Source organism: Beta vulgaris, chromosome 6 (assembly GCF_026745355.1).
Source record: "Beta vulgaris subsp. vulgaris cultivar EL10 chromosome 6, EL10.2, whole genome shotgun sequence".
Taxonomy (NCBI): domain Eukaryota; kingdom Viridiplantae; phylum Streptophyta; class Magnoliopsida; order Caryophyllales; family Amaranthaceae; genus Beta; species Beta vulgaris.
Window position 1 is genome coordinate 2,503,564 of NC_079207.1, and position 26,960 is coordinate 2,530,523.

At 35.2% G+C, this 26,960-nt stretch overlaps 3 protein-coding genes across 4 annotated transcripts; 2 read left to right on the forward strand and 1 right to left on the reverse strand.

Moving 5' to 3' along the window:
- Nucleotides 1-3,669: 3,669 nt before the first annotated feature.
- On the forward strand, nucleotides 3,670-7,834 carry LOC104894966 (heptahelical transmembrane protein 4). Of its 2 annotated transcripts, none has more exons than XM_010681356.4 (3): nucleotides 3,670-4,356; nucleotides 6,098-6,419; nucleotides 6,838-7,834. In XM_010681356.4, the coding sequence occupies exons 1-3, from the start codon at nucleotides 4,136-4,138 to the stop codon at nucleotides 7,489-7,491; spliced, it is 1,197 nt and encodes a 398-aa protein (XP_010679658.1). In that variant the 5' UTR covers nucleotides 3,670-4,135; the 3' UTR covers nucleotides 7,492-7,834. The 2 variants fall into 2 exon arrangements, with proteins under 2 accessions (XP_010679658.1, XP_057251980.1); XM_057395997.1 differs by having other exon boundaries at nucleotides 4,243-4,356; nucleotides 6,150-6,419.
- A 7,340-nt stretch (nucleotides 7,835-15,174) lies between these two features.
- Nucleotides 15,175-19,532, forward strand: LOC104894968 (putative glycosyltransferase 7). Its single transcript, XM_010681357.4, has 2 exons — nucleotides 15,175-16,581; nucleotides 19,028-19,532. Exon 1 carries the CDS (start codon nucleotides 15,279-15,281, stop codon nucleotides 16,572-16,574), a length of 1,296 nt encoding a protein of 431 aa, XP_010679659.1. The 5' UTR covers nucleotides 15,175-15,278; the 3' UTR covers nucleotides 16,575-16,581; nucleotides 19,028-19,532.
- A 508-nt stretch (nucleotides 19,533-20,040) lies between these two features.
- Nucleotides 20,041-25,072, reverse strand: LOC104894969 (uncharacterized). The gene is made up of 2 exons (XM_010681358.4): nucleotides 24,229-25,072; nucleotides 20,041-20,909 (listed from the first exon to the last, which is right to left on the reverse strand). Exons 1-2 carry the CDS (start codon nucleotides 24,975-24,977, stop codon nucleotides 20,255-20,257), a joined length of 1,404 nt encoding a protein of 467 aa, XP_010679660.2. The 5' UTR covers nucleotides 24,978-25,072; the 3' UTR covers nucleotides 20,041-20,254.
- Between the last annotated feature and the right edge of the window lie 1,888 nt (nucleotides 25,073-26,960).

Sequence of the window (26,960 nt, forward strand, 5' to 3'; positions counted from 1 at the left end):
TAATAACTAGATCATACGTAATACTCGTACATGGTATAATTGGAGCTTTAGGTTTTCTCTTTCTCGATCCACAATTTCGGTTTACTCTTCAATCATTAGGTCAATTCCATCTTCAATATATCACAAACTGTACGCAATTGTATTTGCATCCTCTGTTGTTACGTCAACCTCCTCGTGCGCTCTTGTGTCATTCCCACCTTCTGTGTTGTTTCCCTCGGTGCTGATCGTGTCCATATATATCATGGTCACTCGTCTCGATATCATGATTAGAGATTTAGAGTATACAATTGATTGACTTAACTTATTTATCTAATGGGTTAGCAATATGTCCAATTTTCATATAGGAAAGTCACCATTAATTAGGGTAAGTTCTAACTAATTTACAAATCTATTATCCACCATTATTTATTGATGGTATAGGCAAGTCACGGTTAATTAGGTCAAGTCACCATTAAACTCGAGCAGGGAATAGTGTGTCATAGCATGATAGCATGAGCATCAAGATTAGCTTCTCTTAACACATGAGAAATAAAACAACATCAAACAAATTAACAAGAGGCCGAATTTTCCTATATATAACTCCTACGTGAAATCCATCAAATTGTTTATGGTTTATCATGCCAACCACTTGCAGATTACCACATTCAACCATGAACCTTTTGGGTTGCATAGCGTCGCCATTCGCAAGCCCAGGACTATCGACTTTGCCTCTGTAATCTTAACTTTCTATTATAATCTCGCTTGTTGAGAGGATGTGGCCTTGATAACAACACCCATGCCTACACCAACGAAAGACTAATCATATCCATTGATTTAATTGAATCTTGAAAACATAGAAAAAAATGAAGAAAATGTACCTAAAGGAAAATATGTTACACATGCTTAGAGATTGCTCGAGAGCTCGCACGATTTGGGAAAAAAAATCAATAAACCAAATTGGGCGACGAACCAAACTTTTGCATAAGTGGATTGAGGAAAACCTCAATCTCATTACAGTCCATCGTGGAAAAATTCCTTGGAATGTCTTGTTTTCTTTTACTTTATGGGAAATTTAGAAAAGAAGAAACAATTGAATTTTTAAGAAAAAAAATGAAAATGAGGATGTTTTTATCAAACACTTGACGTGGTTTGCTCAAGAATGGTACTTTTCACAACCCAATTGCAATCACGTTAAACCTAAAACAACAATCCCAATCACCCCAAGTTGGCAACCCCCATCATGTGACACCTTAAAAATCAACGTGGATGCTGCTTTTTTGTCAGCTAATTTTGAAACAGGTATTGGAGGTCTTTGTAGAGATGAAAATGGTTGTTGGCTCAAAGGTTTTATTGCAAATAGTTTCTGCAAAAATAGTAAGGCAACGGAGGTACAAGCTATCCTACTCGGCCTCCAATGGGGGCGAGAAGGAGCTTGGACTAACTAATTCTTCATTCTATCTGGTGCTGGGGAGAGCCATCTGCGTTGCACCGTATACAACATGCGACGCAAATAGGTAAAAGATCTGCGTCGAGACCTGTGCCGTCGGACCCAAGTCCGGCGCAAATAGGCGTCCCAAGTCTGACGCAAATCGGTATTTCTCTACTAGTGAAAGAGGAAAGAGAAGATGAACTAACCAGACTAGTCAAAATGTGCAAGATGGAGGTCAGCTCGTGCATGAAAAAAGAGAAGCTAACACCACCGCTGATGAGTTGGCAAAGTGTGCAAAAGAAGACTCACATAGCTATTATGGGATTGAATGTATTTTATCCCCTTCCCCGGCTTGTACTAAACTTATTATGCTAGATAGCTGCTTGGGCCAAAACTTCTTGAATAGCACAAACAGCGAAGATGTAACTCCTAACAGGGCTATGCCCATAAGCTAATATATCCATCGTCGTTTTAAGTCAAAAAAAAAGAAAAAAAAAAGAAAATGTAGCTTCAATTTTAAAAAGAACAATAAAATTTCCTACTAAGTGTCAATTAATTAGACATTCTTATTCCTTTTAGAGTATATTCCTTTATTTCTTCAGCTTTTTTTTTGTTATCGCCACTAACAAAGATTTGTGAAATATAAAACCTATTAAAATATACAAATTTAATATATATATATATATATATATATATATATATATATATATATATATATATATATATATATATATATATATATATATATATATATATAATTTATCTATGTATAAATTTTAATATAATCCAATTATAAAGTCAATTTAATGAATGTCGTGGATCTAAAATAAAAAATAAATAGTTAAAAATACACAAGTTATAGTAACTATAATTTTATTGTAGACATTGTAAAATTGAAATTATGATAAAATCATACATCCATTGAATTAATTAATGTTTTGTCCATTGTTCACTTTTAGCTTCTTTATATATATATTTTTTTAAATTTGATAAGAAGAAATCTTCTAGACTGTCCTCGCATAAGGCCCCTACCCAGAGGCTTATTACAAGTCAGATACCCCCAATCCCTTCCCTCTTAAATCCCAACAAATACTTGCGATAGGAATAGAGCCCTCTCTTAAGTTCCAAGCAAATGCTTGGGGTAGGAATTGAGCCCTAGACATTGTTAGAGCATGTACAATGGTTGGTGTCTATCTAACTAGCTCTCCACACTATTTCTCATATCCTCTCTCTTCAAGCTACTCTCAAGAGTCATGTCTAAAAACACCCAACAACAATAAAACTCTTTAAAGAGCTCTCCATTTAACTTTTCATTATTTTGCGATCCCCTTGTCAATAAATAAACCTTATTTCATATTATGATCAAAGTTATATAAATAAAGTTATTCATGTAAATTAAATATAATAACAAGTTAATATTTTTCATAATTTATGTAATGTAAAATTTTTAAAAAACAATATTAAGTATGAGTGCTAATATTTAATTTCATAAATTTGGCATGAAATGAAGAATTAACCTACAACATGAAAAAATAATTTTTAAATTATACAACACTTTTACACGTTCATACAACAAGAAAAGCTAATATTCACACTTATTCATTTGTTGCCCCAAACTTTCTCCATACATGTTGTACCAAGTCATCTTGAAGCTAATTACGAGTTTCTTAATGACGAACTCTAAACTTGCATTTGGATTCCTTTGATTTCTTGTGAGTATTTGGGTATTTCTGAAATTTGGGTTTGAGTTGGTATTCATTTTTTTCCTCAACACTTAAAAAAATTAAAGATGGATGAGATATGAAAAAGATAGTAAAATATCCAATATTAGGCTCATTTTATAGATAAAGAAAAATTATAGTTGTTGGCATAGTAATTATTACCATTTTTTTTTTAAATTTTATAAAAAAGATCATTAAATGGTTGCATGAAGAAAATAGAATTTAAGTAATTACAATAAGAAGTGGGCCCCATCCATTGGAGAGTCATTTTCCATCAACCCAAGTGTCTCCATGAAGAGACACCCAAGAGCTCCATTATTGGATAAGACATGGCTCTCCATTTTCTCTCTCCTGAGAGAGCTCCATTATACATGCTCTTAGAGAAGACGGAAAAGCTTACCACTTGAATCAATCCCAATTCCTAACTTTTACCTTCTTTATATGCAGCCGGTAGTGGGCACCCCTTAATTGAACGGTTAGATTAGTAGATACATTAACTTTCTTTAAAGAACTCCAAATCGTTAAGCAACAAACGATAGAAAACAAAATCTTAAACAAATCAGTAATCACCCATCATTTTCAAGTAACAAAAGATGACTTAGCCAATTTAGCAATTGTTTCATTAAAAAACACCCAATTTTCTCGACTGGCATCTTCGCATCTGTAACGAGTATAACTAACATTTGGATACCCAGATTCCCCCCTCAAATTTCAATTCTCTCTCTCTCTTTTCCTACTTCTTTCCTCTCTCTTTATTAATAGCGCTCCCAAATTCGTTTTTCCCTTCTAATCTAAGTAGTTTCTTCCATCACCTAACTCTTTCACCCATCTTTTCTCCTTCAACTTAAAACCCCTGCTTTCTTGGATTTCATTCTCAGCTCCCCATTTTCTCTCTCCTCTAATTTCTTGCTATCAATTTTTTCCAGTAAAATAGTTTCTGGGTATCTTTTGTTTCTGTGATTCAGAAATTGGGTACATTTTATTTCAGTGAAAAAATCAAAGGAAGATGAGTAATTCGAGTGTTCAATCTTCATCAAGTTGTAACAAACAAGGGAAAGGGAAAAGATTATGGAAGAAAGTGAAGTATCAATTAGTGGAATATCATTCTTTGCCAGGTTATTTAAGAGATAATGAGTATATTAAGGATCATTACAGAGCTAATTGGCCGTTAAAGCAAGCTTTTTTCAGCATCTTTTCTCTTCATAATGAGACTCTCAATGTCTGGACGTATGAATTCATCAACCCTCTTATAATTTAATCTTTTTTATTTTAGTCTATGATTTGTCTCTGAATTTATTATAGTATTATATTTTTGGATCTTGATTCATATTATATAGTTTGTTTATACATATATCTAATAATTGATATCGTTTAAGTTCAATAATTCAACTAAACAGCAAATCTGGATTATTTTGTTGTTGTTGAAGTCTACCTTTGACATTCTTCATTTGTTTTGCTTCATACTTTCTCCGTAACAAAGCAGATGTTACACTTTCACAAACACATTTTTCTAGGTAATTTTTTAAATAGGAGAGAGAAAAAAAAGGACCCAGGTAATAGGAGAGAGATTGTTGCTTACAAAGAAGGTGTAACATCTATTTTGTTACAATCATATTTAATAAGTGTAATATTTATTTTGTTACGGAGGAAGTATAATGTTTTAGCTCGTAGATTTTTTTTTATATTATTTTTGGAGAAATGGACTGTCCTATAGCATGCTGTAGATACCATCATTAAATATTAAGTAGCAAATCTGGCAAAGTGGTCCAAACTGCATAAATAGCGCTATATGTTCCCTTAATTCCTCAACAGAAAGAGAACTTGTATAGCTACAAAATGTACTTGTTCTTTTAAGGTTTAATTATTATTAGAAGGGAACATGGAAAAGAATAAACATAATTATGTGACACCTAATAAAAATTAGAATGTACTAAGGAAATGCACAAAAAGGAGGATGAACTGTAACCATGTTAACAAAGATAGACTTAGAGTGTGTTTGGTTGGGAGCAAAGTGTTTTTTAGGAAAACTATTTTCCTCACGTTCTTCTGTTTGGTCTGGACCGGATCAAGAAGGGGAAAATATGGGTTGAATTTCATTTTCCAAGGGTGGAGAATTACTTTCCCTAGTGAGACAACATAGTCCACACTTCACAAATAAAGGAAAATTACTTTTCTTGCAACCAAACAAAGGAAAATTAATCCAGAATTGAGCTTTCCACTAGGAAATGGTTTTCATGGAAAATCACTTTCTATTGGAAATGTTCTCCGTCCAACCGAACAGACCCTTAGGGTCCGTCCTATTCTACTTATTTTGACTCATCATGACTTTTCTTGTCTTATCTAAACTTATTTGATCTGAACTTATATTATCAAAACTTATCTAATCTGAACTTATTATATAAACTTGATGATGTTTGTATTATTAGACTTATTTGTTCTTATTTGAACTTATCTGATCTTATTTAAACTCATTTTTTCTAAAATAAGTTTAAATAAGTCGAACAGTTGATGACCTTAGTGATGTTGAAGTTGGATTTTCATGCATCTACAATGCTGGAAAGAATGAAAATGAATTGGAGTAACATTCCTGAGTAAATGTTCCAATTCAACTATCATTAGTAACTTCTTTAATCATTCACATGAGTGACTTCTATGCATGAATTTTTAATTGAAACATCACTAAATCTAATTTTGTTCACATAGTTAACACTTAACAGTTCAGTCTATTTTTGTACAATATCTTACTTCGGTTTGTTCTTGCTTGATAGTCCATAGTTCAGTCTACTTTCGTGAGTATTTGCATTATAGAATCAGCTGTTGTAGTTTTTGCTTAGAAACTAAGAAATAAATTAGTTGTTCATGTTACTACATTTGCAAAACTGGGGCTGACCTCTTATCTTCTTGGATTTCTTATGCACACTGAACTTAGAACTAAAATAATTTTCTGTTATTGTACTCACTTTTGCAGACATTTGATTGGATTCTTCTTTTTTCTTTGCTTGACAATATACACTGCGAAGAAAGTTCCAAATGTTGTCGATCTCCATTCTATTCAACATCTACCTGATGTATTCAGAAGAGCGGATTTGCACAAGATGCATGCAGATCTACTGACCAGCCTGCCTTCATTACCAGACATGTCTGATATTCATAAAATTTGTGAAGAACTTAAAACATCACTGCCAACAAAGAATATGCTCCACTCATCTGGTTGGCACGTTTTGGAGCTTCTTTCAAACTGTTTACCAGAGTGCTTTTCTAGTGGAAATCACACTGATGCTTGTGTTCTGGTAGGTTCCTAATTTTCGGCCCTTTGTTGATCTATCTTGTGTTGATATTTATGTTCAATTTTCTAATTCAGAACTTGCAGTATTTTCATTTTCTTGCAGTTTAGACCTAGAAATGTCGTACCCACTCAAGTCTAAATCCAGCATTAGCACTTAGCAGTGTTGTATCTGATAGAGAATATAATTCTCTCAAGTCTTATCTATCCTCTTTTCATAACTTTTGCCGGACAAAATGATTTGCAATGGGTTTTTCAGTACTAGAAAAAGGAGGTTTAAAGTGATATTTTGAATCTGTTTTCACCCTTCATGTGCTCATTTTATGCATTCTCTAGGAACTAGATCTGTTTATTCCAACACTTTTCGTTCATAAGTAGATAAAAGAATATGTTCCATCTTAAAATTTACACTTGTTTTGCTGCAGCGTACCATGACAGGTGACTTAGCAAATGTAATAGCACCTGTAACAAGGAGACCAATAACTCGTTGGCCATTCTTCGCCTACTTAGGCGGAGCCATGTTCTGCTTGCTAGCTAGCAGCATATGTCACCTCTTTTACTGCCACTCTGAGCGCTTAGCATACATCATGCTCAGAGTAGACTATGCTGGGATTGCAGCCCTCATCTCAACCTCTTTTTACCCTCTGGTCTATTATTCCTTCATGTGCTACCCCTTCTTCTGCAACCTTTACATTGGTTTCATCACTGTTTTGGCAGTCATGACGGTTCTGTTTTCTCTTCTCCCCGCCTTCCAGAAACCAGAGTTACGAACCATACGAGCTGTTCTGTTCTCTAGTATGGCCTTATCCGGGATACTACCAATTCTGCACAAAAACATTTTGTACTGGAATAAACCTGCTGCAGTCTATACTACTGGCTATGAGCTCTTAATGGGGTTGTTTTATGGCCTTGGAGCTCTGGTTTATGCGACTAGGATTCCTGAGCGGTGGATGCCTGGGAAGTTCGACATTGCAGGACATAGCCACCAATTGTTTCACATACTAGTTGTTGCTGGGGCGTATAGTCATTATCGTGCAGGGTTGGTGTATCTCCAATGGAGAGACTTGGAAGGTTGTTAGATGAAAATTGAAGGAGCATTTTACGGATTACAGATATTCTTGACCGTGTTTAGTGAGTTAAGGGAAGATAGTAGATATTGGTTATTACTTCTCAGCTTCATGGATTGCGTATGTTATGCGTAGATGCATCTGCCTATTTGTTGTTGCATTTGTGAGTTGGTGACATAGGTTGAGAGATTTCATTCTATATCCGAGTAACATAGCTCTAATGTGCATCATATTGTATTGGTAATCTTCTGTGTTGCATATGTATATGCCTAAGGACATTGAGGAAGACGATGATTATTTCAATTGTTACATGAATTATAATGTGGATCAATAGTTTATATGTTATTTCTCGTTCCATGTGTCCACATTGTTCGTGATAGTATTAGCTACTTTATTTGGATTTTTCATTTCAATTGCCTGTTTTGCCTCTAACATATCAATAAACACTTGACAGTTGACACTTCAATACTTCATATAGACCAAAAGGTTAGAAACTTAGCTTCATCTAAAAAGATCATGTTACTCAACTCTTGGACACAAGTTACAAAGATATCATTAGTTCTTAGGAGATATTAGAAATCAAACCAAACTTACATAAACTATCAAGAGCACGAGACAGGGTTTGAGGCCAAAAATGGTGATAGATTACATGCCAAAGCGAACGATGGAAGAATTGGATTTGTTTGTTACATGATGGGTTAACAAGTAAGTTGCAAATTGCAATACTTGGCAAGATAAATGAGCGAAATGTAGCGCACAAATAACACAAGATAGTTTTATGTAAAATCCTCTAAATGAGGAGAAAACCACGGAAAAATCAGTATTCCTCAATTTATTTTAGAGTTCCTCAATTCAAAGGATGTCTTATGTAAAGCATATAATTCTTTGGTCCTAGTATGAAATCTTGTACCATCTAGAATACCAAGACAACCACTGTAGAAAATCAAATAATAGAATTTATAAGATATCATCCCACTCCCACAAATCCAAAAACACTAGATTAAAAGAATCACTAGAATAATAGAATCTACTATAAGGTACCATCCGGTTCAGCCCACATTCAAAACACTACTACAAATCTACAATTGTCACCTCTTAAATAAGTTTGATGATAAGGGATAATTGAATATAAAGGATTTGTTTACTAATAATTTGTAGGAAAAAAAATCAAAGGAAAAGCTGTGTGAATGGGTCTGTTTGTGAACATTATAGGTATAATTCCTGGGACGTCCCAATTGACTACTTTATCGTACTGCCAAGGCCTACCTATCAATGTGTTGAAATTGAGAAAGTTACGTAAAGTTCATAATTGTATAAAAGGAGTCAAATCAAAGTAGTGACTGCAGCGCATCGAGGCATTTTGCCCGTATCTTCGCTATGTATACTAAAGCCCGGGGTTTCAAATCTAACATACATGTTAAAACTTTTTTAAAGGTAAGATGAATAACGTGCCTGCAGGTTGCAACCTGCAAGGTCAGTCACATTCAACTACAGTGCTACACAGGTCAACGCTTGAGAGTAGGGGGATTAAGGAATCCCTACTCCCGAACACAAATAGGTAGTGGGACTTAAACTTGCGATTTTAAAATCAAAAGGTGAGTTCTTTACTACCTCTATCAAACAAACAAGATTGGTCATTTATTGTAAAATAGATATAGTATTAAATTGAATCATATAAGACTCTGATATACCATGTTACTATACTTCGTCGGTTAAGTTGCATAGGGAGAATTGTGGCATAATTTCACTTCTCAAAAGTACCACTGGACTATATCATTGGGCCAATCCATCAGCCCTCTGTGTTTCGCTTAACATTAATGAGCAGTCCCACATCTCTGGCTGATGCAAGTGCGTGTGTAAGGCAAGCCCATGTTCTTTGAGCAACTAATAATTACTTCTTTTCTGCTTCTACTTCGCCAACATTAATAGGCAATGCATAATGAGAATCATGTGGAAGTCCAATGGTATCAACCTCATATTTGACGCGTTTGTGTGAATATTTGCTTCTGATTCTAAATCACATAATGAGAATTGAGAATCATGTGGAAGTTCAATAGTTAGATTTCCAACTTCTCACACTCATGGTCGGGAGTTCGACTCTCATCAACCCCATATTTAAAGCATTTGCATGGATATTTGCTTAGGCTAGTAAATTAACGAATAAAAAAAAAAAAAAGCAATGCATAATGAGCGATTGTAACCACACGTAACTCGTCCAACCGCAGTGGCCACCTAGCCAGTCTCCCCATGTGAAGAAAATCCCTCTTTCGTTAAGAAATTAAAATGGTTATTACTTTCTACTTTTACTGGTAGCTAAATTATTAAAGCTCCACACTTCCACTAGTTTGTTTAACCTCATTGATTGAATCATGAAAGCCTCACCATGGAACTGCGACACGTATAAAAAGTGTTGGGTTTTATTTACTATGCTTGTCCTTGCCGATACCTCATCTCAAACCGCAAACAAATATAGGCAAGTCTTCTCCTAAGACTGTCTTAAGCACCTCAAAACTTTAGTAGTTTACAACACGATTAGCATCTCTAGTTACATATTCGAAACTGAAAAAGTTGAATTGAACATACCATATTGTTTTCATAGGTGAAATTAGATATTTATTAAATTATCATATAAATCAAGTTGGAAAATCAAACCCCCATTTCATAATGTACTCAAAGTACGTAATCAAATTTTTAATGTAAACTGAAATTAATCTAAATAGAATTGACTTGACCTAAAACAATTGTGATAAAAAATAAATGTCTATCTTATGTTAAATATATTGGATACATACTCGAATTCGACTCAACCTTATACTTCATATAACTAGATTAAGGATTATCCACTTGAAGGTAAACCTGATTAACAGTGGCAATATAAACTTATATTAAATGTGTTTGCTAAAAATGTATTTTTTATGTTTCACAATATATGCACCATTTATATGTGGCACACAAATCAGGATGAGGAGAGGGAGAGGGGATGTTAAACGATATATATATAACTACATTAAGGATTATCCACTTGAAGGTAAACCTGATTAACATTTGCAATATAAACTTATATTAATTTGTTTGCTAAGATTATACTATCTCTGTTTCACAATTTTTGCACCATTTATATATGGCACACAAACCAGGGTGAGGAGAGAAAGAGGGTCGGGGATGTTAAACACTATATATAACTAGGGATTAGTTTGTTGTCTTCTTTGCCCTTGTCATGGAAAACTATTGTGAATTTGTGATCGTCATAAGCAACTCATATGGCAAATAGAAGTTGTAGTATGATGACGTGTGAGACTTGATTTTGAGTGAGAACATTGGAAGGAGATAGTTTGGTGGATCATAGGTGGTGCATATAGTAGTGAAAGTAAGGGGAGAAGAAATCAACAAAGAGGAAATGCAAGCCATGAAAGATCAAAGTCAAGATGGCATGGTAAACCAAATGGAGGAACTCATGTGGTGTGTTGGGGTTGTGGTGATGAAGGGCATTTGAAGAGAGGGTTGTGGTGATGAATGGGCAAGTGAAGAAGAAGAAGATGAATCAACTGACTTGATTTCGGACATGTTTTGATGGTAAGCATGGATGATCCAGAAGAGTTCATTGGGTGCTCAAGATCATGGGTCTTTAGGGTTCTTTTCGTTATTCCTCACCATACAAGGAATTGTTTCGGAATTTTAAATCCTGAAAACTTGGAAAAATATATCTTTGCGGATGACAATGTAGTGGAAGTCATGGGCAAGGTGATGTGAGTTTTAAACTCACTCATGGTGGCTTGTTGGAGTTGAAAGATGTCAAGTTCATTCCAAGGTTGAAGAAAAGCTTAATATTGGTGACCCAACTTGCTAAATCGATTCATAAGGTTATGTTTGATGGTGGTTCTTGGAAGATTGGCAAGAGATCTATGATCATAGCTCGTGGGACAAGGAGTGGAACACATTATACCATGGGGAGCATGAGAAAAGGGCCCAAAATTGGGATGAGAACTTTATGAAAGGCGGCAATCGGTCGGAGACCTACCGACAGGGGCCAATGTGAAGCGAGATCCAGGTGGCAAATTGACCGGTAAGCGCACAAGGTGAAGAGCGACACCTTGTGGAAAATACCATGGAAAATAAAATTTCTCATGTTCTACCAACCAAAAAAATGTACTTCCTAGAAAATAACATTTCATGGGCAATGCAAATTCATGGGAAATTATACTTTCCAACTTTAATCACACGAGCCCTAATTGGTAATCATAATCTTTTAAAAAAAGTATCAATATTCTCTTTTCTTTCTACCATCTTTCTATGTATGACTCTCAAATATTTGTTATTTTTCCATAAAGTTGTGGTCTCCATTACACCTTATGTCCTCTACTAGAAATACTTATGCTCAATTGCCCACGTGTCACAATAATGTAACAAGTAATTTAAGATGGAACATGGAAGGAGTATGATACTTGAGATTAGGGGTGTCAATAATGCGAGTTGAGTTCGAGTTGAGTTAGCTCAACTCGACTCGTTAGTATCTCGAGTTGAGCTCACTTGAGTCGAGTTTTGATCGACTAATTTTGAGTAGTTTGCAAATGTCTCATGTTAAAAGCAACCTTAAGATTGAAATATATTGAATTTAGGTATTTGCTATTGATAATTGGGTATTCGAAACTCTCACGAGTTTTCGAGTAGAGTATCGGGTTTCTGAACTTGACTTACCAACATTTCGGGCCGAGTTCGAATTTAATCCGCCCTTACTCGAGTCAAGTTTTGATCGAGTTTTAATCAAGTTGATCTTATATAGCTCGCGAGTTGTGTCGTCTCATTTACCCGTACTTGCGCTGATTGAAAATGCCAATTAGTACACAAGTACTTTGTGCACCCGAAAGCACAATAGCATTTGAATGAATATCTACCTAATTGAGAGTTCAGAGGTTGCTCAGGAGTTTATGTTATTTTGACATATCTGAGTAGATCATCTCAAGTATAGACACTTTCATTCAATGAAGCGCGCTTTTAAACAGTAACAATATCACCAAGGATTCCCTTTTCCTTTAACCTTTCCATTATTAGCTTCAATAAAGCCAATTTTGTTTCACAGGTAATCTCTTTTCTCCCAGGCAATTAATCATGAAAAGTGACTAATTTGTTCCAAAGGAAGAAAAAAAGATTGACAAGTGCAATTAACTGTGTCGGTTACGAAAAGCACAAAAACAAAAGAAGCAAAAATACTTTCTGAAATTCCAACATTTTATTCCACGTGTCCAGATCTTTACCTTATTCTTCGAGTTATATACTCATAATTCATACTCCCTCCGTCCCATAATACTAGAATTTTTTGCACGCGATGCGTGCTTGAATTTTTTTTTTTGAAAGAGAAACTCGATTTTCTTCGGCATAAGAGTCAAAATTTGAACATTAGACATACGAAGTATAATTGTTTTTAGTTGCAAAATTTGATTGGTTTAGTTTCTGTCACTTAAATCTATCCCAATTTTTTTTTTTTTTTTTTTTACTTTTCAAAGTTAAATTCTATGAACAAAATAGAAATTTTATTGAATTTATTTATGATTTCTAATATTATAATTTTTTAGTTGATTTTTGAATTAAGTACAATATTTCATAAAGTGTAAAGAAAATAGACACTTTGATTTCAAGTCAATTTTTTCATAGGTTGTAGTTTGTAAGTGGATTTTTAAGTTTTTGTAAAGTTTCGTCATTTTAGTGATTTGGATAACGTAAATTATGCAATTTTATGATTTTAGTTGCCTTGTGAGTGATTGTTATAATTATATTTTTGATATTTTTGTTTGAATCCCCCTTTGATTTGTAAGTGTTTAATTTAGAATGGAAAGGAGGTAACACAGTCTCTTCATTCGAGGACACCATAGCTCCCCCCTTCCCTTATATAATAGAGATATGTTGTACTTTAATTCTTGAATGATATTTTACATAAGCTTTTTTACCTTGATAATTAATCTCTATTATATAATAGAAAAAAATATGTCCAAATATATGTAAAAGTTTCATTATATATAGAAAACACTATAAAAAAGTAAATAATTTTTTTCCTTGTCTAACTTCTAAATTCTGATTTCACTACAAATACACCTCTATTTTTTATCATGACCCACCATTAATTTTTTAAATATTTTTGTATGTATTGACGTTCTAGGTTATTAGCTAGTTTTAGTTTGTATATTAATTTTAAGTATTAATAAAGTTTCCTGATTATTTGAGTGATTTGTGTGATTTTTATAACGTGATTTTCTCAATTCTATGGGTGAATTGTAAAGTTTCTTCTTTTAAGTGATTTATGAGTGAGTGTTGTAAATTTATTTTAGGTAGTTTTCTTTGAGTGTCGATTTTGATTTTGACATTCCTTTTGTAATTTAGAAAAGAAAGGGGGGCAAAATAGGCGTTTCAAAAGAGGACACCATTGCTCCCCCCTTCCTTTATATAATAGAGATAGTGCTTGTTTCTTTTTTCACGGTCTCCAAAATGTAACTTTGACCTTTAATATCTTCAATTCTTTATTAATAAAAAATATAAAAAGTTGATATTATGAAACTACACATTGAGACGAATCTAATAAGATCCTACATGAATATGTTTTTTTATATATACAAATGAGAATATTCGGTCAAAGATTTTAAAGTTTGACCACCAAAAATGAAATATGCACTATATTATGGGACGGAGGGCGTATGATATGAGCTCCAATGACCGATCCTAGACTAACGAGTACAGTAAAACTGGTATCATCTTATGTTACTCAGACTCGTTAGACAAGCTACATATTCAAATTTGTGCTAGAAAAACACTGAAAATGTTTCATGTCCATAATAATTGGCAATTCTCATGAGAAAGATAAAAAGAAAATAATAATAAATTCAATATACTTATAGCTAATATATTTATTATACTTTCTCTCTATCTATCACATACAAGATTGTCAACTTTTAGAGTTACTCTATCATTGATTACAATCAAATATTCATCCTATAATAGTATAATATATCGACGTGCGTAAAAATATATTTATTGCATTTAACTCGAAATCGAACAACACTATACTGTATTTGGAAATTGCTACATGCCTACATCTACTCACTGGATAGACTACCCATTAGAAATAGACAATTAAAAATAAATAATTCTACTAAATTGGACTCTGCTTATTATTAATGTCTATCTCTAATGAGTAAGTTACCCAGTGGGTAAACAGTTTTTTCCTACTCCCTCCGTCCCATAATATAGTGCTTCATTTCCATTTTGGGTGTCCCAAAATATAGTGCTTGGTTCTATATTTAATTTCATAATTTTTTGTGATTTGACTAGAAAAATCGTGTCATCATTATTTATTTGCTTCTTGAAAATAGTTTTTTTGCTTTGTTTATTCAACCCAAGGGTTGCATTTAATGCTCTGCTACCAATTATTATTCATTCTCTCTCCTAAGATCACCTTTTTTTCTACACAATATTTATTTTAATAATAAAAAGTTTTTACTTTCCTCTTAGATTCTATTTAACTTAATTCCCGTGAAAAAATGGAATCAAGCACTATATTATGGGACGGAGGGAGTACTATATTCATGTCGAAGTGACGACTGACGAGAATCCGAATATCCGATACTAATATCTAACTGAAACATAGTTGTAAATTTAGTGGGACCCATCTCCCTCTATTAATGCAGTTTCAGTCGTTCCTTAATTTACTACTACACTCCTTTTTAAGACGTAAAACCCATTCTTTTCATGCTTACATTTCATTTCTCCACTTCAATTCCTTCCATAATTCTCTCTCCTCCTCATAAAGAAACATGGTACCTCAAGAAACCCATGTTTATGAAACTCCACAGAAGCAAAAACTCCCCAATTTCCGCCACAAAACGACGTCGCTTTCCTCCGACGTCGTCATGTTCTTGGGTGGTGCATTAGTTGCTTTCCTTCTCATTTGGTCTCTCTGGTGCTTCACAGCCCCTCCTTCCTCTTCCTCATCTTTCTCCCCTCCTTTACCCACCCAAACCCAAACCCAAGTCCAACCCGACCCGACAACATTCTACGACGACCCAGAAATGGGCTACACTCTAGAAAGCCCAGTCCAAAACTGGGACGAGAAGCGCAAGCAGTGGATGGGCCGGAACCCATCAATTTCCGGGCCGGACAAGGTTGTGATGGTAACCGGGTCTCAACCCGGCCCGTGCAAGAATCCTATGGGTGACCACTTCTTGCTGCGGTTCTTTAAGAATAAAGTGGACTACTGTAGGATTCACGGCTACGATATATTCTACAACAACGTGTTGTTGGATCCTAGGATGTTTTCATTTTGGGCCAAATACCCGGTTGTTAAATCCGCTATGATAGCCCACCCGGAAGCCGAGTGGATTTGGTGGGTTGACTCGGACGCAGCCATTACTGATATGGACTTCACTCTACCACTTGAAAAATACAAAGCCCATAACTTGATCATCCATGGTTGGGCCGACTTAGTGTTTAAGAAGAAGAGTTGGACTGGGCTTAATGCTGGTGTTTTTCTACTTAGAAACTGTCAGTGGTCCATGGACTTATTAGATAAATGGGCTCAATTCGGCCCAATAAGCCCAGATTATGAAAAATGGGGTGATATTCTAAAGTCAGTTTTTACTGACAAATTATACCCAGAATCAGATGATCAAACTGGGATAGCATATTTGATGGTAAAAGAAGGAGAAAATTGGAAAGACAAAATATATTTAGAAAAAGATTATTATTTTGAAGGGTATTGGGTGGAAATAGTAGGAAATTATGAAAATGTAACGGCGCATTATAGCAAGATAGAGAAGAAGGAGCGTAGGTTAAGGAGGAGACATGCGGAAAAGGCAGGGGAAGATTATCGTGCGCAGTGGGAGTATAATTTGGAGAGAGAAAATGAAAAGTTAATGAAGAGACCATTTATAACACATTTTACTGGGTGTGAACCATGCAGTGGGAAACACAATGAGATGTATAATTTGGAGTCTTGTTTTAAAGGGATGAATAAAGCCCTCAATTTTGCTGATAATCAGGTGCTCAGAAATTTTGGGTATTTTCGTCCAAATTTAGACAATTCTTCTTGGGTTCAGCCTCTTCTGTCTTGATTTCTAGGTACATAAATATTATGCTTTGTATATGAGTTTTCCTTCCATATTGATATACTAATAATCTTTTTGCAATCTTGCATTTTGCATATAGTATTGTATATAGTTCTAGACTTTTAGTTGATGTTGTGAGATTCTCAAGGAAATGCCTATTTTATAATCCATATGATCGTTTTTATGTTTATAATCGAGATAGCCGTGCTTGACGAGTAGCACAAAATAGTATCGTTGAAACTATAATGTATAGCACATAACAATGGAGATTGGAGATGTCCTAGTTGATAAAGAGAAATAATGAGTTTACTTTATAATGCAAAGCAACTAGTTCTTTTATTGATCTATAGTTTTGATGTGGAACCTTCTTATCTCTTTTTATGATGAGTATCGGGTGCGGCCTAGACTCATATTTAACAAGTGGAAAAATATTTTTCAAAAGCAACGATTTTACTAGTAGATGACCGTTTTTGTTCGTATTGTTTATGTTATTGTATTATCCAATATCGAACATTCTGGGATTGTTTGCCAATCGGCTGTTGGCTATTGACTTTTGGCTTGTTTGACTGGCTGTAAGCATTGGTTGTATGTATTGACTTTTTGAGTTGAATGTTCAAGTTAGTTGTTTGCAAAAGTGTTTTGGTTATTGGCTGTTTATTAGAGAGTTTATGGGCCAATAAGCCAAAAGCCAATCCCAAAAAAGCTGTCCAGACAACTTTTTCATTTTGGCTTAAAAGTCAGTTTTCAGCCAACTAAAAAGCTAATAACCAAACACTTTTTTTGACTGTTTGATCAAATTGAAAAACTAAAAGCCAATGAAAAAACCATTTACTAAACATGGCCTGAAGTCATAAATGTTAATATGATTTTTAAGGTGGTGATATATAAGATAAAATATAATCATAGTATAATAGCGACGATATGTTAGCTTAAAACAAAACAAATCATATGATTGCACAAATATAAACCCTACTAAATTGACAAGCTATAAAATCTGTGAGCATGTGATGCTGTGATGCGTCGTAGAGCCATATAGGAGACAAGCTATAATATCTGAATAGTTTGTTTATTTGACCTCGTGTAATTGAGAAATACTTTTGAGCAGCAGGTGATAGCCTAGTGGTATTGGTATCATTTTCGATCTCAGAGGTCAAGGGATCGAGTCTCACCCCTTGTTGGAAGGGATCCCCAATTTTCCCCCTTTCTTGCAAGGGACTTCATCTTATCTTAAAAAAATTTTGAGAAATACTTCTTGAGAAAAATTCTTATTTGCAAGGAAAAATCTATATTATAGTTTTGTATTTAACCTAGTTTTAAGTTTCAATAGATAATTTACTAGTCCAACATGAAGCTTTTTGTGGTAGTGGAAGCAGTGAAGAACATTCCTTCCTTGTTTATAGGTATAAGGTATTACATTATGTCTTGTGTTTCTTTGTGTTAATGTTCATTATAGTTAAATAAGTTAATGCTTTACGTGTGAAAAGTAGTGTCAAATCTGAAAATATAATTTGATATGAGGAGCTGCGTAATTAAAGGATAACGCACAACTTTATCCCAGACAAATGTACATAATTAATGAGGGATCTTTTACAGTATAAAGTTGTTGTGGCCCAACTGACTCCTCATTTGTTTATATTTTGATTGTCATTGAGATCATTTTTGTGCTAATTGAACTATGGAGAACTTCATTAATAATTAATAATCCTGCTGCTATGAAAATTAATTATTTTAGTTTGATGATCCCACTGTGGAATGTGGAATGTGGACTGTGGACTGCACTCTCCCATTAGAAAACTATAAAGGCTCAAATAACCTGGTAATTTGATGGTTGGCCCAAGTTGTATATATAGAAAAGCTATTTGGGGATTGATGCTAGTGTCTTCTTGGACCTCTTGGATTGGTAAGCCGGCGGTGGCGACGGTCCAACTATAGGAAATGGGTCCATATCCAAAGATATAAACTGATAGTAAGAGAATCCCTGCTTCCAAACACAATTAGGTAGTGGGGTTCGAATTTGTGACCTTCAAGTCAAAAGGTGAGTTCCCCACCACCTGTAACATGGACCTGCAATGTCTTTTAGACCCTAAAATTACTTGACAACGCAAGTTCTATGGAAAGGGCAAAATTTGACTTTTCAGTTTCCAAGTAAGGTTCATGCCACAGTTATTTCTCCGGCGAACTGTTCTCCAAATAGCCGGACTCATTACTTGTAATGAAATGTATGTCGTTCATGTAGTTTCAGTTAGCAGGGTTGGTGTAAGTAATACTTCAGATAGACAGAGCCGATCAAGATACAGTGACATCTTCACTCTCTCTGGAAACGAAATAGCCTTTCTCTAATGGAACTTAACTCTCCACCTGCTTTTTTATATGCATAATTACTAGTTGAATGACTGCCTTTCAGATGTTCCAATTATAGTCCTTTGACATGCTTAATTTCTGATATGTTGCATTTGCAGAATTATTACTTAATGGCTTGGCACCATCAACTTAAACGCTCCTCTTGACTCCTTGATGCACTGTAACTACAGGCATACCTCATCCTGTCATCACCCCGTTTCTGAGTATACGGTGGCCTAAGGGCGAAACGAAAAATTGGGCCCTAATCGACAAGTATTTATTATGCAAATAAGTAAAAAAAAAATTCTATATGTAATGACAATATTTATTATACTCAACAAATACGGGCCTGCCTGTCGACTAGACGTTGAATTCTCAAGCTTCTTTGCAGTGGGCTGTTTCTGCTATTCATTTCGATGTTGGTGCTGTATTTCGTGTTCTTTCTACTTCTGTTCATTTTTCCTTCAGGGGAAGAAGCAGAAGCAGAGGCTGTGTTTCTATTTCTCCTCTAGCACTGTATAGAGCTTAGCATTGTATGAGGTGTTACTAATATATGTATATGTCCCTTCTTATTTGGATGCACATAATAACATAAATACATATTAAGAGCATATAATTGCTTGATCCCTGTGTCGAGCAAATAAAGGTTTAATCTCACCTAGGGCGCTAATGTCACCTAGGGTGCTAAGTCGAACTCTTAACACGTCTACTTGCTAAGAACTCGGAATTCGACTCCGTAGAAAAGGATGACTCAAACTGTTTAAGAGTCTAATTGAGCACAACCTAACTCACTATGGATTCATTTGATTTACACCACTCCACGACTATGCAAAAATGAACATCCGCAGCCTATTTCTCGTACCTTGTTTAAGTGGCTCAAGTTTTATTATATTGCTTCATTACACAGTTCTTGAGAGGAAATTGGGGAATTCACTATTCTTGGTGGGGTAAACAAGATTACACCCTCATGAATAACCTGATGCTAGTGAAGTTCTGGGTTAAAGCCTCGTTACGTGGTGCTCGATTTGAGTGTCACAATCAGCGGAATCCCGTTTTTCCAAGTTATAATTACAGGAGAGTCTTAATTCAGAAGTGTTTGGAAAACATATATGTGGCTTTAACAATTTGAAGATACTATAATCAAATTTAGGCCCATTGAACAATCTAACATAGGCCCTTCATTAATCATTCAGAGTCTACCTCTGCCTGCAGCAAGTCAGAAATAGTTGCTACACAAGATGATTACATAATTCAGTGAGGATCATAACATAATTCAGAATGAACCAGAAGGGTGATTGGTCAACATCAAACTTTCATTTCAATTTAAAGTTTAAAACATAATATTATCAAGAGATCATCTCACTGTTTTGGTCTTCATGCGTCTCTCCTCCCGGGACCTCATTGAACATATATTGGTTCTGATACTCCATCAAATACTGTGTCGACCTCTTTACATCCAAAAACAGCTGATAGACTCTGCTTACATCCTCCATCTCAACACACTTCCCCTTGCGTTTTAGGCATGCCAAAGCAGAGGAGTTTATCAAGTTAATGGAATACCTTAGTGATGTTTCAACTGCAATCTTTGTCAACAGAACTTTCGCCTCTTCGGACATTTCCACATCCTCTTCTTGGCATCTGATGTCCAAGATCTTGCGAATCTCCTCTTCCGAGTAGGGTTGCGTGGCGATGATGAGCAGTCGATCAAGCAAATCAATCGGGATGCCATGTGGAGATTTGTAATTGGTCCCTCTGATCCTTGTATGCCCTCTGTTAGTTGCAACTACTAATATTGGTGCCATCTCGTTCTCTAAGGCACGATTTAAGAAAGAAAAACACTCAACGTCCAACATGTGCACCTCATCAATGAACAGGACCCCTGGGACAATCTCAGCCTTCCCTTCTTCCCTCCACTCGGCTACTTTCGTGTCAATTTGTTCCCTCACTTCAGCGCGTATTTCACCAGTATCGCCAGTGAAGAGTGCTAGGAATCCCTGTGTTCTGACCAACAGATATACAGTGAGATGAGGGAACAATTGCTTAATGCTATATAAGTCTGGATACTTTCAAAATAAGGTTACCACATATATTAAGGAATATCAAGTTTCTATTTATCAGGGGATAGGATAGCAGTATTTCTTTGGAATATTATCAGGTGTTTGCACTATCAACAGAGTCTGTTTCAGTCCTACAACGTAGGGATATTTCATCATACACCCAAGGCCTTTTTTTTTGCTCGTTGCTCATTTGAAATCACATAATAGGTAAGCTCCAAATGAGAAAATGAGCAAAAAGTAGCCTTGGGTGTATGATGAATGCACTCCTACAACGTATTATTTTCTATCAAAATGTCCGTCTTTCATAGCGAACTTTGTAAGATCGACTCGAACAATGAGATTAGAGCCACATGTACTTATATGAATTTGAGAATGGTACCATGGTTACAACGAAGATCCATGTATACAGTGCCACATGTACTGATTTGTAATAAGAGTTATGCCATGGTATAAACAAATTTAACAATGGTGATAGCAAACTAGATGGCCTGATGTACTAGCATAAAGGGCAGGATACGAGCTACAAGCAGAACTGGTTAAATGCGTATGAAATTAAACTGGAATTCCCACACATAGAGATTTGAGATCATGTATGTAAATGCAGAATTTACTGGCCATAGCACAGTACCACCTAAGAGACTTCAAGGAGTCGATGCAGCAGAAAAAGAATATATGATCATGCTGAAGTGTGATAGAACTTAATCACAAAAGAAAATCAGAAAAATAAGGAGATAATTTCAGACTTTTAGTGATGAGTTGATGACCAACTCGGCCATGCCATAGACACTGACAGTGTGCAGTAGCCCAGGGAGCCGTAAGCTATTGACAGATGAGCTCATAGGTGTCTGGACTAAGCAAACTACTTAAAGTCCAAACAAAAACTTAGGGAGAATAATACTATATGATACAGCATACAAACAGTTTTTTGCTAAATTAACCATGAAAAGATGACCTCTAAATCAACTTCCCACCCACTCACCCACCCACAAGACAAATATAATCATTATATATATAAAAAAAGGGCAGACGTAGGCAGAAAATGAGCCTCATAATAGCATACACATTAATATAAAATGGTTATACATTGAGATATTTTGAACGTGCACTGCCGGCAATACCTAACAATCAAAAAATAATTTGTGGTGAGAGCTATTCTGAAACTATAAAGAAAAGCATTTTTCAGTTAACTGATTGCCGACTTCATGTCATCCCTAATGGTTTAATAAATATATGTTCCTGGGAAAAAGGCATGGCAATATGAAACTTGGTGGCCATTAATTCAGATATTTGCAAGTGCCAAACCTAACAATCCAGACAAAATACAAAAAAAAAAAAGGAGATATTCCAGACCTAATAAGAAAGCACTTATCAGTTAATTGATTGTTTAGTTCATATCATCTCCAATTGTTTTATGTTACCTAGAGAGAAGCATGGGAATTAAAATATGTTGGTTACGTATTCACATGTTCAGAAGTGCAAGACCTAACAATTCCTAATCAGGAGAAAATGCCTTTCCTGTACAGAAAATCACTAAGAATCTAATAGAGTGCTGACTTCATATCAACCCCAGTGGTTTATCAACTTTATGTTGCCTGACATGGCAATTATAAACGTATTCGGATGTTCAGAAGTGCCAGACCTAACAATCCAAAGAGTAACAGGGAGGATGTGCTATGATGGACCTATAAAGAGAATCACTAATAAGTTCATGAATGATTACTTCATAGAACCCTAGTAGTTTTATTCCCTTCGGATCAGAAAGTGCCAGGCAAAACAATCTATACACTAGGGGCGAGGGAGGGTTCATTTCAGAACCTGAAAAGCAAATCACTCATCAATTTAAACTTTCAACTGATTGCTTTCTTCACCATCAAATTGGCAGACCTAAAAGTACACTTGCGTGTATGCTTATTGCTCTCACTCCAAAATGTATAAGGTACATAATAGTAGAACTCAATGCAAATCTGAGAAAGTAAGATGACAGAAGCAAATCATTGGGATAGTGTGTACAGGCATGAAAGTATCAAGGAATTGACAAAATTCTCATAAAAATGTGCAAGACAATAATTTGGAATCCTAATACTTATTGCCTCCCTATATCTGTGCTCAAATTCAGCGCCCAATTGAAATCCAGATAGCAAATCGAATAAATTATATCACAAACATCAGCAAAGATTATTAATCATGAAACAGAAATCTTTTATTCCCCTCCTCCCCAAAAACACCTATTGCTTTACTTCTCTTTTCAATTCCTATTATTGATGGCCTCAACCAACAATTCTTAAAACCTAACCAAGCTAAAACTTAAAGTACGGCTCTGTTTGGTTAGACATAAAAAAATTCAGAGAAAAATGTCTTTCCTTGAAAAACATTATCCTAGGGAAAAGACACTTATAGTTCGTTTGCTTTTCTGCATAAAAAACGGAGATAAAAATCGGAACGTAAATAAATGGGGAAGGTTGGAGGGGAGAAAGGTGAGTACAAGGATGGATTATGTGGTATGGTTTCCGTCCCTTTGACAATAAAAGTGTTTTCCACCATTTGGAAAATTGTTTCCCACCCTCTATAAACCAAAGGCTAAAAGGAAAAACTACTAGGAAAATGTTTTGCGCCCAATCAAACACTCTCTAAGTGTCTTACCAAAGAAATTTAATCGAGGAATCAGAAACCAAAAATAATTCCCAAATAGAGGGAGATAAACACATATTCCACTTCCTCTACAAATGCTACCACATAGTCTTTCTGTGAAAAGGTTTGAAACGGCACAAGGATCAATCCCGACAAGCTAGCATTATCTCATCCCCCAATTCCTACTTCTCCAGCCTTTCATCTTTTGACATAGGTCATTTTCCTACCATCAAATCCTCAGTACATATAGAACATACGATTAAAAAAACTACTGAAACCAGCAATCTATACTAAAAAAACCACATCTTTAAGCCTAAAATTATAATCCGTAGATGGTGCACATGTCCGTATGATGCGGAAGGTACACATGTACATGGCTAACAAGCCAAATGAATACATGTACATGGCTAACAAGCCAAGTAAACATATATATATCTATGTTAGTATATGTTCATTGGTATTGGTCTTTATGTTCATAACCTAGTGCTTGATGTTCATCGTGCACACCTTCTCCACCATACAGAAGTGTACACCTACTAATTTGCACTAAAATTGACGGGAAAACATCTAGAAAGATAAATGTGACATAAAAGCTTAACAGAAACACAATGCTTAACCAAATAAAAAAAAAGTACCTGCTATTAATAACATCAATTTCATGAAGAGTAACACAATGCACAACCTCCTTCCTCTTTTGCAACTCCCCATCAGGACATTGCACAAACTTAGTATGAGGTCCCATAGCATCATAATCCCTAGACCTCGAAAACGATCTCCCGAGCTTAGTAATCTTGCCAGAAGCCTTATCAATAGCAATAACATCCCCACTCTGCACCTTCTCTTTACTAAGAGACTCAATCATCTTAGTCCCCAAATCATAAACAGTCTCCATATCAGTTGTCTTCAATGTCAATTTCCCCGTCTTCGATGCCGCCCCAGCAACAGCAGGGCGATCAACTTGGACCTCCACAACCTCTCCCTCAATCACCTCCGCCTCTTCCTTTATTCTAACCCCAATTGCACGCCGAAACGCCTGCATTAGGGCTTCCGTTTTCGACATCTCAAGGGAGAATATTTCTGACCCGGATAACATTGCAAATGGGGTTCCGTGGCCCAATGATTTCGCCAGGCCCATTGCAATTGCGGTTTTTCCGGTGCCGGGTTGGCCCGCGATTAGGACTCCTCGGCCCGCGATTTTGCCGTCTTTGATCATGTGGAGGATTACGCCGGCGGCTTTACGGGCCGGGAGTTGGCCCACGAGACCTTCAGAGACTAAACGGGGTTCTAAGGAGGAGTCCAGGCCCAAGCCTCGGATGTGTGAGTGGGCTCCGATTCGTTCTATTCGGGTTAGGTCTTTGCTTTCTGAGAGTTTTAGTTCCGCCATTGTTAGGGTTTTTGCGGCTTGCAGAGTGAGGGTTTTACCGTTTTAGGGGTTTAGGGAAGAATGAAGAGAGGAGGGTTTCACTTCCTGAATAAATGAGCAAATATACGAGAAATGATAAACATATAATAGATGTTTGCAAATATCTATCAGGGATAAATTTGTCAATGTATATGGAAATAGGTTGTCAGTCAAACAAAAAAAGTGATCTCGAAAATTGCAAACGGTCAGTGAAATAAAAAAGTGATCTCGAAAATCGCGAGTTAAAAAATAGTGTTCATACTACTACAACTAGTGTTCGTGTAACTACAAATAGTGTTTATGCAACTAAAAAATAGTGTTCATGAAATATAAATAGTGTTTCATTCCTCTTCTATTTCTTGGGACTCACATCACCATCTTTTCAGCCTTTTATTATTTTCTAGGACCCACATTACCACCTTTTTCAACCTTTTATTATTTTCTATTCCCTGATAGATGTTTGCAAACATCTATCAGATAGATGTTTATCATTTCTCGCAAATATACACCTTCGAAGACTTCGAAACTTTTTACAAAGAGTCAAAGACCTGAAATTTTAGGGCTTCTTCACCACTACTCAGAAAACACTAAGGGCATGTTCTCCCCAGCTTATTTTCAGTTCAGTTCAGTTCAACTATTGACAATACTTTTACTCTCACATATCACTATTCATTTCAGTTCAGTTTAGTTCAATTCAATTCAGTTCAGTTCAGATCAGTCCAGTTCAGCTGTTTTATGCCGAAGAGAACAGACCCTAAATCTATACTAAAGACGTGTATACACATCACGATGTCACCTCTATTACTCTATTAGAATTGTCAAATCTCTATTATATAAGCCAAGGGAGGAGGTGTGGTGTCCTCTTTTGAAGTGACTAAAATACCCTTAATGATCTAATTAATGGAATGAAAAAAATTACAAAAACAAATCATTTAAAAATTCTCATTCCAACTTGCCATTTAAAACAAGTTTAAAATGGTATATGCATCAAATACTTCAATCAAAAATTAAATGGACAAAATATTTATACCTCATAAAAAAAAGATGGCATACATAACGTGCACATGAAAAGTCTGAACATTCACATCCTTTGATATTCTTTAATTTAGTTAAACCAACTCATTATTTTTGTTTTTTCAGTTCAATATTCATTCACAAAAAATTAATGTTAACAATCACTCACAACCTTTTTATTTTTTTACATTAGCGAATTAATATATCTAAATTCATCTAACTGTTGAATTTTTCACATTTAAGTTTAATCATAAATAAAGTACGAATGGAGTATCTAATAGAATAACAAATTTTGAAAGTAACACACGCATCGCGTGCATATGAAAGCTAGTATGTACATCTATGAAGAGATTTTACTTTTTTTCATGAGGAAAAGATTCCTTGAAAGTTGAAGTTCAATAAGTTGACTTCTAATTTCAATATTATTGAAAATTTGTATGTCTATGCGATTTCCGTCAATTAACAATGATTTTGAAAATGACATTTGAGAATTTGTTGAGTTTATAGTAATCTTTGACATGTTTTTTATTCAATTTAAGGCGCCTTATGCTTCTTAGAAGAGGTTAATTAGAATTTAATAGATACTATCATTTTTTTTTTGAATGTGGTGGATTTTAGTTTATCCTAATTAATGAATCTTGTAATGTCCCAAAACTCCAATGAGATCCTCCCTCCTAAATAAAAGAGATTTTATTGCCTAAATCAAATCTAACAGACACATTAGTATGAGGGGTTGACTCAAACGTGAACTTCATGATTATATTGGCAAGTTGGCTAGCCCACAACCTCGAGCCCGCTAAAAATAAATGGCCATATATACATTTGGATTTGGGATCTACACATTCCCCCAACCTAAAGATTTTCTCAAACAAATATGTCATAATAGTTTAAGGGTTCTTGACATTCTCCATAAAAGGAAAATTATCCCCTTCATTACTTACAAACTATGTA

Excerpts from the sequence above, each read along its gene's own strand:
- LOC104894968 (XM_010681357.4), top strand. The coding sequence starts at position 15,279 with ATGGTACCTCAAGAAACCCATGTTTATGAAACTCCACAGAAGCAAAAA.
- LOC104894966 (XM_010681356.4), top strand. The coding sequence starts at position 4,136 with ATGAGTAATTCGAGTGTTCAATCTTCATCAAGTTGTAACAAACAAGGG. Across the intron at positions 4,357-6,097 it reads GAGACTCTCAATGTCTGGAC|ACATTTGATTGGATTCTTCT; the intron begins GTATGAATTCAT and ends TCACTTTTGCAG. Across the intron at positions 6,420-6,837 it reads ACACTGATGCTTGTGTTCTG|CGTACCATGACAGGTGACTT; the intron begins GTAGGTTCCTAA and ends GTTTTGCTGCAG.
- LOC104894969 (XM_010681358.4), bottom strand. The coding sequence starts at position 24,977 with ATGGCGGAACTAAAACTCTCAGAAAGCAAAGACCTAACCCGAATAGAA. Across the intron at positions 20,910-24,228 it reads ATTGATGTTATTAATAGCAG|AACACAGGGATTCCTAGCAC; the intron begins GTACTTTTTTTT and ends TCTGTTGGTCAG.